Below are 12,698 nucleotides of genomic sequence, written 5' to 3'. Positions count from 1 at the left end.
ATTCTTGGTAGCAATGGATTAAGATTGATGCTAATATTCTGCTACAAAGGACAGGAAAAGGACAACTTGTAAATTCCTGAATTGCTAGTAATGATTTTTCTTTCAAAAAGCTGTAAGCCTGCAAGCATTCAGGATCATCCATGAAGTGAATTCATACAGTATTTCAGATGTGCACTCTGGGTTTATCTGAAAATGTATCCTTCTCTACTGGGATTTACATTTTCTAATCATCCCTGGATTAAAAAATGTTAACACACAAACCTCAATACTCTTTTGGATTCTCCAGGGCAAAACAGTTAGCCACTAAAAACATCCACAAGCAGAAGCTGGGATTCTGCAAGGGGATCGAAGTGAGCTGGATGCTTAAATCCTACTGAAATTCTTCCCTTCAGAGGGTTTTCAGTTGTAGCCGTGTTGGTCTAAGGACACAGGCAGGCAAGGTTCTTTGGGTAGATGCAATACCTTTTATGAGGCCAACCAAGTACTCAGTTGGTCTCATAAAAGATATCGCATCTACCCAAAGAACCTTGCCTTCCATTCAGTGGGACATTTTTCTGAAACTCCTAGCCCACATTCCCAACGCCGTTCTTGGCAGCTTGGGGATTGTTGCATTAAATGGATTTATTGAGGAAACTGACCAAAATGAGAACTTGCTTTGTGGGAGTATCCTGGTTCTGATACCACTTTTGCCAAGGTTCTCAGATCAAGGATGGGATTTCACAGGGAGAGGGGAGAGCAATGTAAGAGTCCCCTGTTCAAGGCCCCGTTCTGCCCGATTCAGAGCAGTGCCTAATGACCAGGCTATTGGTTATGCCACTGTCCACTCCTGGGCCTTCATCAAGTCTCTTCTTCTGAAGCTCTTCCGTTATGTATAAAATGGACCAGTAAACCTCTACAGACTAATGCCTTTGGCACTTCCCCAGGATGTGGAAAAAACAGGCTCAAGTTCCTGTGGTGCCTGCTTATGCCAGAGACAGATCTTGAGTTTTTCACATTACAGACGAAGGCTCTACCCATGGCTATTGGCCGTGTTGGCATAGAACCTCCGAAGAGCTGTTTATTTCATTAAAATCTCTTTCAGGCTCAGCTCTAGTCCAGTCTAAACAGCTTGTCCTTGTGTCTTGGCCATATCGCGTTTCTGAAGCGGGCTGGGGCCAGACCAGTGCACCACTTAAATCCTCAAATATGGTTTAAGTGGGATGCAAGCAATGCACAGTCTTTGTGCTGGCAACCCTGTGCAAAGGATTTCGCACTTTATTAACTCCAGGGGTAATTGATCTCCAGGCAAAAATACTTACACAGATGAGATCAACAGCCTTTGGGTCATTTGCCCATTAAGAGCTTGAAAAGTCAGATCCAGGGGTCACAAAAGCAATACCACCTCCAATTCGCTGCAGAATATTTGCTAGCAGTAGCTAATCTTTTACAGATATACACTTGGATATCAGATACAATTACATCAGTGATTCTCAACTGGCGTCGTGAAAGCCTTTCAAGGGTTCTACACAATGGCAGCACTGTTGGGTGTGCAAACAGGATTCATAAGATAAACCCAGAGATTTCAAATAGGAACCCATAGTTAAAAAAGATCTGACCTGTTCTGGTCTGTTGAATGCTTTGCAAACAGGAGATTTCTTCCGTTTTATTTCTGTAGTTGAAAAAAAAACAAGTAAGAGATGGCATTTCCTGGAGAGGCGCTCCAACCTAACGGGGTGTCTTGAGTCTAACACTTTTGAGAGCCACTGGCTTAGATCATTCCATCATTAAAGATGAGTTAAAAGTTGTAAGTCACACTTGGATATCCACAGCTGGACTATGGATCTTCCATAAATGGGTGGGTATTATTAATATGTAAAATTGGACTTCTTTTTAAAAATATTGGAATTCAAGTATTTTAATATAAAATTAGAGCTTATATTTTTTAAAAAGAAGAAAAAAGTAAGAAAAGAAAAAACCCTTCCTGTTCCAAATTTATAAACAGAAAAAGGTATTTAATGGGACACAACCTAATTTCACTTATACAATGTACATCCAGAATACCTTCATTGACTTTGGTAAAGTTATTCTGGATTTATACCACAGTAAATCAGAATCAGGCATTTGTTTCTGCAATTAAGTAGGAAGCAAAGCTTGACATACTCTAGTTCGTAGTGTCTAATGCTTCTGTTAGTCATTAGATTTAATTGTTCATCTTGTTCAAAATTATCCTCGAAGACGTTCCAACTATAAACCAGATGAGTCCTGACCCTGTACCAGGAGGTCAGTTATTCTCAAATATTTTATATCTGTACATTAACACATGAATAGCCAAGGAAAAAACCCCTCTAAGTCCAAGAAGCAACATGACAAAACATGAACAGCGAATCTAGGCTCCTTAATTTTAATGTTATTACAGTGTAACCAGCTGTAAAGAATTACTGCTCTACAGCAGAGCGAGCAATTGTCTTATCCTAAACATTTACTGAAGCCTATAATTCGGCGTGATCCCAAGGATGATGTAATCATTGGCAAACTGCGATCTTATTAAAAAAGAAGTCCGCATTTCTCAGCAATTAATGGAATACGGGCACAGCCTATTGCTCAGATGTCCATGGAAGCTCTATTTCCTTTCTTCGGTGCCAACCACCGACTTGGAGACCAGAAAAATTGCAACAAGATGTCTATAGTTCTGGACTAATCATACTCATTGCTTCATGCTCCATTGGAAAGCAAGGATCTTCCCACTTAATCTGAAGACTACATGGGCTTTCCTTTCCAAATCTAGGGCTGAATACATGCTACTGAACGCGAGGACAGCGTAAAAGATCTGACCCATGCTCACCACGTGATAGAGAGGCATGGACTGCAATGCTAAACAATAGCTACGCCACCAAAAAAAAAAGTTGTGGATGGGTGAGCAAGAGGTCATAATAAACTATTAGACCAGTTCCACAATAGAGAAATCAACATACTGCGGGACAGTCGATTCCTTTCGGAGTGGAGAGATTCAACAGGTGCCTAATAAGAGGAAATAGTTGGCACATCACCATCATTGCTTAGATGTATGGTCCTGGCTAACAAGCTGGCCATCACACAAGACGAATCAGCCTACCCGCTCTTGCTCACTAATGGGTTCAGCAGCTTAATGAGTGCCAAATGTGCAGTCCATTAATTGGGCAAGGGAAAGGATGATGAACAAGGAAAGTGCATCCAGAATGGATCAGGGAGTGAGAAATCCCCTCAGCGCCCTAGCTGCACAGCGGCAAGTTGTTCCCTTTGCATGGGCCAGACAGGCAAAGAAAATGAGGCTCTACCAGCCTTTTAGTGGAGGGCTCAGATTCATGAGATGTTTCTCCTTCCTTATACAAGGGTGCTGCATCAAACTGATGCTTGGGACCATAGAAAGAGCCCAATGCATACAAATCTTAATGCAGTACAGGGTAGATTAAAATGCTGCAGAACCCGTTACAAATGAACAGTGGGCTTTACCCCTCAATGGACAGCCAGGAAATAACCCCGAGGCATGGATCCTGCAGCAAACTGGGTCTCCGGACTGCCAGCAGCTGTGAACGCTAGTTCAGGCAACCTGATAGGTATGAAGATGATTAACGAAAAAAAATAGGTTTCCAATTTTTTATTTTTTTCCCATCAAAATGAAAACACCCCCCCACCCTGACTATGAAGACATAAGCAGCACCTTCAGATCGATACAACTTCATAGTATCCAGAGGGCAATTTACAGTAACATGTTCACAGTATGCCTTTAACATGATTACTTGCCATAGAAATATTGTTAACCTTCCGTAACTCAGGTTTTGGTTTTCTTTTAATATATATTACATACAATATGGACAAGCTTTTGGAATGTAAACAAATACTGGTGTGTGTCATTTCTGTATATCAAAAATATTGTGCCTCTGTCAAATGTACAATGTTAAATATAACACCTTGCAATATGCATTTCATGTGGCCTGATCATAAATTGAAAAAAAAAATTCAACAGCCTATATATTATTTTGTCCCCATAATTTACAGGGGCACTTGACAACGTAACTGCTAAAACGTGAGATTTATTTTACATTTAATCCCTACTGTGCTGATCTTTGACATTTTATTTAAAACAACTTAGTACATTCTGCAAAGATATGTAAACAGTTCCAGTGCAGTGGATTAAAAATGAAAATCAATGAGATCTGGATTGGTCAATGCTAGTGTCTCCATTAGCCCCGTTACCCTGTTATCCCTGAGCACCTTAAAATTGTTCCCCTAAATCTCTCTGAAGAGCACATAACTATTTTGCAAGAATATAAAACTGCATTTGAACAGGCTTCTTTTGTTTCTTAAAAGTCCCATTTTTCCTCCACTGTTTTAAAAAAAAAAAAGTTATTACGTGTACTTTAAAACCCTTAAAAAAAAAGAAAAGAAAATTTACCTTGTCAAATGAGGTCATCTACGGACACACTACCGACTACAAAAATATTGCATAGGAGCGTTGATGGGCAGAGTCTCACAACGTGAGAGAATGCTGTTTGTTTTTTCAACAGAATGTGGCAACAATCTAATTTAATTTTCTTTAAAAATCAAGTGGTTTCACTTTATTTCAAAATTGTACAAAATGACCATGGCTATTTATAAAAAAAGAAAAAAAAAGAAAGAAAAAAAGTCTCTGTCTTTAGAATTCGTGAAATCTCAGGCGCAGTCACAATGGACCTGGGACCATTCACAGTGCAGTGGAAAGCTTCTTTTGAGGCAGAAATTACAGTTCATCCTTCTTCTTCCCTACCCTTTCATGGTCTCTCTCTCTAAGGGTTCGCATGAAAGTGGCAAATCCAGCCTCCTGCATTTAAAGAAAGGAAAATATTGATCAGGGTTTTAAAAGAAGAAACCAAAACAGTGTTTCACAGGGACTTTGCCAGCTTCCGCGCCCAAAGGCAGAGGGAAGCACGCTGAATATAAACTAGGACAGGGTTGTGCAGCTTGTGAGCAGCTGCGGTCACACGCTGTGCGGCTCCCCACCATGCTGCTGGATTTCCCCTCCGAGCCCGTGATGCTGCGTGGGTCCCTGGGGCCACAGGCTTCCTGGACCCTGCAGCCCCCCTGCCCGACTGCAGCCCTGGGGTGGAGGCAGGATGCAGAAGCCAGAGGACGAAGTGGGAGCCCAGAGACCCCAGCAGTGGCAGCGGTCGAAGTGGTGGAGGGAGTGATACCTGGGTGGGAGCACATGAAAGGAGAGACTCTCAGTTCATCATGTCTCAGGAGAAACAGAGTGGGGATGGAGTAAAGAGACACCAAAATGGAGAGGATGAGGAGGAGGGTTCCACAAGTGTTTCCGGTCATCCGATTAATACCTCTTAAGCACACAGAAGTGCCATATGAACAAGGTGCATGCTTTGCTTCCAGACCAGCTAGACAAGCAACTGCCACACAGGAACAGATGTTTCTTTATCCTACGATCTTGTCTGGCCTTGTGGTTCTTCGGGTGCAGGATTGGGGCTGCCCTTGTAGAGCCACGCAGAACCCAACTGCCCAAAGTCCGTTACAGGACAGGGGATTTTCAGTAGCAACTGAACAAAGGGAATTCATTTACAAAACGGAGGTTTCAGACTGCCATCGCTAAAGAAATGTGGAATTGTGGTCAGACTGGCCAGCCTCAGAGGCCTCGTTCTCAATTTGTATTAGACACCTCAGGTGACTTGATTTTCACATGTGGAGCGCTCAGTAAGTTCAAGAAGAGAGAGACGTGCCAGGCACTTCTGCAATGGCACAGAAGTCAGCTCACCGTTCAAGTTTTACTAATATGTACAAGTTGAAGCACCTGGGTTTGAAAAAAAAAATGCCCATCCTTTTTTTTCCCCCCCCCGACTAACCATGAGAGATGCTGTCATGTGGGGAGTGGGGAAAAGCAGAGCAAAAGCTAAACAGAGCAAAAAACAAAGAAAGCAAAGGAACAACAATGGAAGGTGAAACCTTACTTATTAAAAGTTTGCTCAAAAATGGGAAACTTTGGGAGGGACAAGAAAAAACAAACCAAGCCACAATGCGTCTTTCTGTAAATTTCCATTTTTGAAAGCGGCCATGTTTCTAAGGTTAAAAAAAAATGACAATTTTCAACTTGGTGTCAGCTCGAGAAATTCAAAACTCAGTGTGTTAAATGGCTTGCCAATGGGCATGCACCAGTTAGTTCCCCATGCCTTGCTCTCTCCATCTTCTCTTGCATGGCAGCAAGCCACAGACCAAGATACCTCAGCCGTTTCAGTAATTACCTCCGTAATATCATCACCTTTCATGTTGTTTTCTCTCCTTTAAAAATAAAGCCATTTGCTCCCATATTACAAAACCCACAAGCTCATGGACACACCTAGGAACGTCATGGTCTTCACAGTACTCGTGCGACTCTGCCCTCCTCAAAATTTCACAAGAATCCCAGGCACGGAAACCGTGACTCCCCGTCCCAGAAGTAGGTCATTCCCCTCTGACTAAAGCAGACTCTCCAACAGCTGTCAGCAGTACAGAGATGGGACACACAGCAGAGCAATTCTACTGTTATTTAAAAACAGGTCAGCTGTTATGGACAATGCATCTCCCAGCTCCTGTCATCTGAGCATGCATCTGCTTTGCCAACATCTTCCTCAGCCACAAGAGCCATCCTTTCATAAATCCCACTTGAATGGCGTGTATTCAAATCCCAAAGCATCTGATGGCCAAAACCTTGCTTATTCGCTGGCTGCTGCACCAGCCTCCACCAGACTACAAACAGAGCTGTATCCATGACAATGCACAGGTCAATGAACTGGCAATTACTGTGGCTTAATCCTGAAGACAAAACTCCCACTGCTATCAACGAACACTTCCACTTCACTGCTGAGGAAGGAAAAGGTGTTGAGGAAGGACTTGCTACACTTTTATGAATTATACTAGCAACAGTTCGCCTCTACGCTAGATATATTCCCACAAATCTTCATTGGGAACACCTAGCTTTTCCATTACTCTCTTCCAGACAGTTCTTTGCTGCCAAGATTGTAGGAGATGAGGACTTAAATGAATGCACACCAAAAAGACAGCAGTTCACTCTCTTGCACCTTCAGGGTGCATGATCAACTGTACGTAACACCACAGGAGAATGGAAGGCCTGATGAAGGTAGGTGGCACAATAACTCTTTCCTTTATAAAGCTTGGGTGGCAGTCTGATACAGTGAAACCAAGTTACTTGGTTATCTCCTCCTGGTCTAAGGGGCAGCTTCGTCTACTCCACACAACCAACCCTCCATCGTGATCCAGCAGAATCTGTGAGCATGCAGAGTACAGGGAAGGGTCTGGATTCATATGCGCTGTCATAACCGAGAGGAGTAACTTCTATATCCCCTGCCACCTCCACGGCCCATTGCAGCCAGTAAAAATCAACATTTTCATCTGTGCCATATTCACCTGCAAACATCTTACAAAACAAACAAACAAACAAAGAAGAAACAGCACCAAAATCCAGATTTCCCTTTCGGGTGGAGTCTACCAAAACTAGAACATGCCAATTCTAAAATGTATTTTGCAGCAGCCAGCCATTCTCCCTGCACCCTTCATTCAGAACAAAAATGGAACAAGCAGCAGCTGTTTGCTCGGGGCTTCTTTCCACATCCTCCACCTGTACGTACCCCTCTCTCTCCGTTGTACTTTTCTGCAAACTTCCCATAGTTGTAGTAGTTAAAGGTGGGGTAGCCATCGACACCCTCCTGCTTGCACAGGTCATGGTTCTGTTCTTTGGCACAGTCCACTGCAGCGTAGGCAATCTGAAATACAAAAAGGAAGGGCATAAGGTAGGAGACGGGTAGTGAGCCATGTTAGTCTGAAGTCAGGCGGACGGTGAGGTAGAGCTGCACCTTTAGAGACAAACTCAATCAGAGATGCATAAGCTTTCATCAGCAGTGCCCGACTTCATCAAATGCTGAGCTCAACATAAGCTAAGAGAACAGGAGTCCCAGTGGTAACAGATGAAAACCTGAACAGCTCTGTGCCCTCACCGTTGCAGCCTAGACTGGCTCGAGTCCAGACAGTCACGCATGTCAAAACATGTGACAAACTTATCCCAGCAGGTGGGAAGGAAAAGAGCATCAGGCTTCAGCTAGCCTGCATTAGTCCGAGCCGAGTCAAATGCTGCTGCCTAGGGTTAGCTGAGATCTGTCTTTATTATCCCTAATGTCTGGCTGGCTATGAATTTTTCTTCCCGCTACAATTTATTCAGTGAAAAGTTTGATGGTTTCAGGTTTGCTACACCTATGAATTAATGAGCAAGGGCCACAGCTTGACTTATGGTTATCCCTTTTTGCCATGAGCCAGAAGTATGGTAACATGCACCAAGAAGTCTTGATCTGTTTGTCTCAATAGCGTAGCTAATAACAAACCTCACCCAGCTCTTCCCAGATCCAGTCAAAAGGGAGACGCAGAGCACTTGACTGGCAGGGCAGACTGGGAGTCAAATTACCTGGACTCAAACTCTGGCTCACCCATTTCCCTTCTTTCCTGCCTTAGGCAAGCTGCCTTATTCCTGTGGACCTTTGTTTCCTCTCCTTTCACTTGTCTGTCCTGTGCATGGTGTACTCTTTGGAGGAGGACCTGTGATGCGCTAGGTACAGCACATGCGCATGGGGGCTCTGATCCTGGTTAAGGCTGTAATACAGTACCGCAAGACAAACAACAAAGAGTCCCGGTGTGAATATCATCTCTCTGCCGACTGACCTGCTACACACCAGGTCCCCTCTCTGCTCGTCTTTGAAGCCGTGCTCACCATCAGGCCAGCCACAGCTTACAGCTGTTGTTCCCGCGCTGCCGGCGTCACCTGGAACCCGACTGCGAGCTGCTCAAGAACCAGCTCTGCCCACCGGCTTCAATGGGAGCTGTGGCACGTCTCGGGGTCGGGCCCAAATTCAGAATGGTGTCTTCAGCATTTTGGTGGTGGGATGTGGAGCTTCCTGACCTCACGTTCAAATCTGAAACCGCACATCCACAGCTCCCACTGCAGAGGCAGTTCGAAGCCTATTATGTTGCTCATGGCCACCTGCCTTCACAATCCCACGTGTGCTCTGCTGGAGAGCGGGCCACTTAGGTCGTTTTAAGTCCAGGTTATATCAAAACCAACACACCAGAGATGAGATTTTTGTGACTGCTGGGTACCATGTATCAAATGCTAATTTAATACCAGCCACAGCTTCCATTTGACCAGCCTCCTCCAAACAGATTTCATCAAAAAACCTTTCACTTGCATGACTTCAGGGCTGCTGTTTCACTGCAGTCCCATAATTAAAAGATCATTTAATATTCTAATATGCCCTCTGGTTTCATGACAACACAGTGCAAATGAAAAAAAAACAAACAAACAAACCCAAAACTAATTTCAACATCCTAGCAACAATTAGAGAGATGGACAAAGACAGTTTGCCTGTCTTTGAGATGTTCATGCTCAAGACAATGGCTCAGACAGATCAAACGCAGGCCCATTTTCAGGTGAAACTGTATTAGTTAACCCTTTTACTTTAACCCTTGGTTTCACTTTCCCTGGTTTAGCACATGAATGCCATCATGCAGAGAGGAGCTCCTGAAGACGATTAAATTATAAAGTCATAAAATAGGTGTAATTAGTTTTTGTACAAAAGAACGGACTCCACCTCATTCAGGCCCAGTTAAACACAAGTGTTAAGATAAACAGATCAGGACTCATTGGTGCATGTTAACACATTTATATGGCTATCCCTTTTTGCCATGAGCTGTAAAGCAATATTGGGTACCCTGCAGGTTGTTTCAGTTAGGAGGAGAAAGTGGTGATGGAATCAGCTGTTACTTTGAGTCAATCCTGTTCGTTTCCAAAGCACGTAACAAGCCCGGCTGCTGAGGGCGTGCGTCTGCTCAGCGTTCCCAACACTTTCAGCAAAAAGGATCCCTCTAGACTTTCCTCAAGGCTCCCAGTACTTCTGCAAGCTTCTTGTTCCTCCTCCATTTCTGCTACTGTGGTGTTTTCTGGCCGCTTCTCTTACAACACACCCCCCAACAAAAACAATAGCCCCCACATGGTTTTGTCATGGCTAAAACATGGAGGTTGCTCCCATTTTAGCTTCTTGGCGCCAGGAAGGAGCTTAATTGTTTCTTACATTTCCTCCCAATGAATAATGGCTCTTGGATCCTCCAGTTTCAAAAGTGAAGTGTGCTATTTAGACAGCAAATGTCAAACACTTGAAAGTTAGGAAGAGACAGATTTATGACTGCTTCACCAAAATTATTTCTGCTCCTTGTGTAATTAATGAGGCAGAGGGCCTGTAAAAATAACACTGCATGTCATCATGTAATTAAAGCAAATTATCATCATGCATATGCATAATGGGGCAGAATAAAAGTTGCATGAGTAACCATAAATGGAAGAGCTATTGCCAATTATCTAGTCATGTCTCTAAGCCACACATTCATCCTGTGCTCCACTCTACCTTGTAAAGAGGGTATAAAAGGCTGAGCCCTCTTCCGATGCTTCCACGTGGAAGCCCGTGATAGTTAAGGTCTCTGAAAAGCAGGCATGGAGGGTGAAGGGAGACTCATGGGATCACAGATATCAATGTGTACGGCGAGTAACTGTCCTTTTTATTTTTTTACTACTTAACACACTGAATCCCATGGTAAGTGACAGATGAGCAGTATTTTCCCCTGGGAAGTATGACTGACCCTGCCGACAGAAACTGCAATACCACCTGGGGATCTGCTTTGGCTGCCATACCATTGAGAAAGTGCTCGTGGGTTACCCCATGGCCAAACCGAGAACTCAGATACTGGTATGTTTCTGAAGCAAACCCCCGATGTCCAGCGGTGCTCTGGCATGATGGTGTACGTCTATATAGTGAAAGGCCTGCAGAGTTACCCAAGCTAGCTCTGAATGCACTAGCTTCCAAGAGATAGCACCATGCTAGCTTCAAGCTCCACAGCTGCTACACTACCACATTCATAACCTGCTTGGGCCACCTCTGTCCGGCAGCAACAGTGCTGCACAAACATGCCCGTGGCAGGGCTCGCCCAAGGGCTCCAGCTGGGTGCATCTTCCATTACAGAGAAGATGAATCTAGCTTGCTGGGTATTTTGGCAGTGATAAAAAACGTCACAAATCTCCAAGGTTAGCCACCTGCACCAGAATGCCTTGAAATCATCAGATGCTGCTGGGGTCATTGCTTTCATCTTAAAATGAAAAGAAAAGGATTTTTTTTTTCAGGGGGAGATGGCAGTGTGAGGCAGTGTGATGTGGCTGCTCTTCTCAGTTCGCTCCTCTATGCTCTGGTGCCCGTGGTCAAAAGCTTGGGACAGTGTTGGAGAAGGGATCGATTCCATCTTCTCAGTGGAGGTTTCCAGTTCTTCTGGGCCAAGGAAGATGGATATCAAGTATGCATGTGCGTGGGCTGGCCCAGTGCCTATACTGGTGGCTTGGAGGTTGGGCTTTGAAGAGCTCCTTGGGTCCGCTGGTGCCACGGCTCATGGATCTTATATCAAACAGTACTCTGCTGGTCACCAGCAGAGTGCCAAACACTGAAGAAAATGAGGTGCCATACACAGACATCACGCAGGAATAAGATGAAGTCCATGCCTGTGCTGGCTGCTTGTGTACCACAGACGGCTCAAAAACTCTCTCTGCCTATTGCCACAGTGCTGAGCTTGACATCAGATCCGTTGCTGTCTGCTTCATTCCCCAGCCTTTGGTGGGGGGGGCTTCAAAGCTTGGTTTCCTGGGGAGAGGGTGGAAGAGAGGGGACACCAAGAGCTTTCTTGAGCCCCTGCTGTGGTCTGGGCCAATGCCTCTGGGACTATGGTGGGTGGGGGTCAGTGGCGATGTTGATGCCAGATCTTTACTCAGTGCCAGCTTCGCTACGTGCATCTTCTCACTCCTGTGTTAGATGCTGCAGGTTTGAACCGACTGGCCACTGAACTCAGATCAGCCAGGTCCAATATCATCCTCGCAGATGTTCCAGGAGATTAAGCTTCTGTCATGGTTCACAAGGGTGGCAGGTCTAGTGTGCGGCACCAGAAGTAAGGACTGGTGGGTTGCAGGGATGAACTACAGGATGGGAGCAGCAGAGGGATGGGAGCTGAAGCCCAGAGTCTGACACCGAACCAGAAGATCAGAGGTCAGAAGCAAGTTAAGGTCAAACTGATGGTTTGGATGGGTCGCCAACTGGCTGGAGGGCTGCACCCAGAGAGCAGTGGTGGACGGGTCATTTTCGACCTGGAGGGATGTGGGCAGTGGGTCCCGCAGGGCTCGGTCCTTGGGCCCACACTGTTCAACATCTTCACCAGTGACTTGGATGGTGAAAAGCACCCTGTTCAAATTCGCAGATGACACTAAGATATGGGGAGAAGTAGGCACACTAGAAGGGAGGGACAGGCTGCAATTGGATCTGGATAAGTTACAGGGGTGGACAGAAAAGAATAGGGTGGGATTCAACACCGACAAGCGCGAAGTGATGCACCTGGGGAGGAAGAGCCAGCACCATACCTACAGGTTGGGGAGCTTCCTTCTCGTCAGTACAGAAGCGGAAAAGGATCTTGGAGTCATCATTGATGCCAAGATGAACATGGGCCGGCAGTGTGGGGACGCGGTCAGGAAGGCCGACCGCACCTTGTCGTGCATCCACAGATGCATCTCGAGCAGGGCCAAGGAGGTGATCCTCCCCCTCTATGCGGCACTGGTCAGGCCACAGCTGGAG

At 45.1% G+C, this 12,698-nt stretch overlaps 1 protein-coding gene across 2 annotated transcripts in view; it reads right to left on the bottom strand.

The window, feature by feature from the left end:
• Nucleotides 1-3,601: 3,601 nt before the first annotated feature.
• Nucleotides 3,602-12,698, bottom strand: part of PDIA5 (protein disulfide isomerase family A member 5) — a 137,097-nt gene continuing 128,000 nt past the window's right edge. For both annotated transcript variants that reach the window (XM_019554365.1, XM_019554366.1), the window contains exons 16-17: nucleotides 7,626-7,760; nucleotides 3,602-4,816 (exon numbers count right to left, since the gene is read on the bottom strand). In XM_019554365.1, coding sequence (XP_019409910.1) covers nucleotides 4,736-4,816; nucleotides 7,626-7,760 — 216 coding nt within the window. In that variant the 3' untranslated portion in view covers nucleotides 3,602-4,735. The remainder of the gene's footprint in view (nucleotides 4,817-7,625; nucleotides 7,761-12,698) is intronic.

This window comes from Crocodylus porosus, unplaced genomic scaffold (assembly GCF_001723895.1).
Source record: "Crocodylus porosus isolate Cpor-Errol unplaced genomic scaffold, CroPor_comp1, whole genome shotgun sequence".
In the NCBI taxonomy this organism is placed as follows: Eukaryota; Metazoa; Chordata; order Crocodylia; family Crocodylidae; genus Crocodylus; species Crocodylus porosus.
Note: the sequence above shows the minus strand (reverse complement) of the source record. Positions and strands in the feature narration are given on the sequence as shown.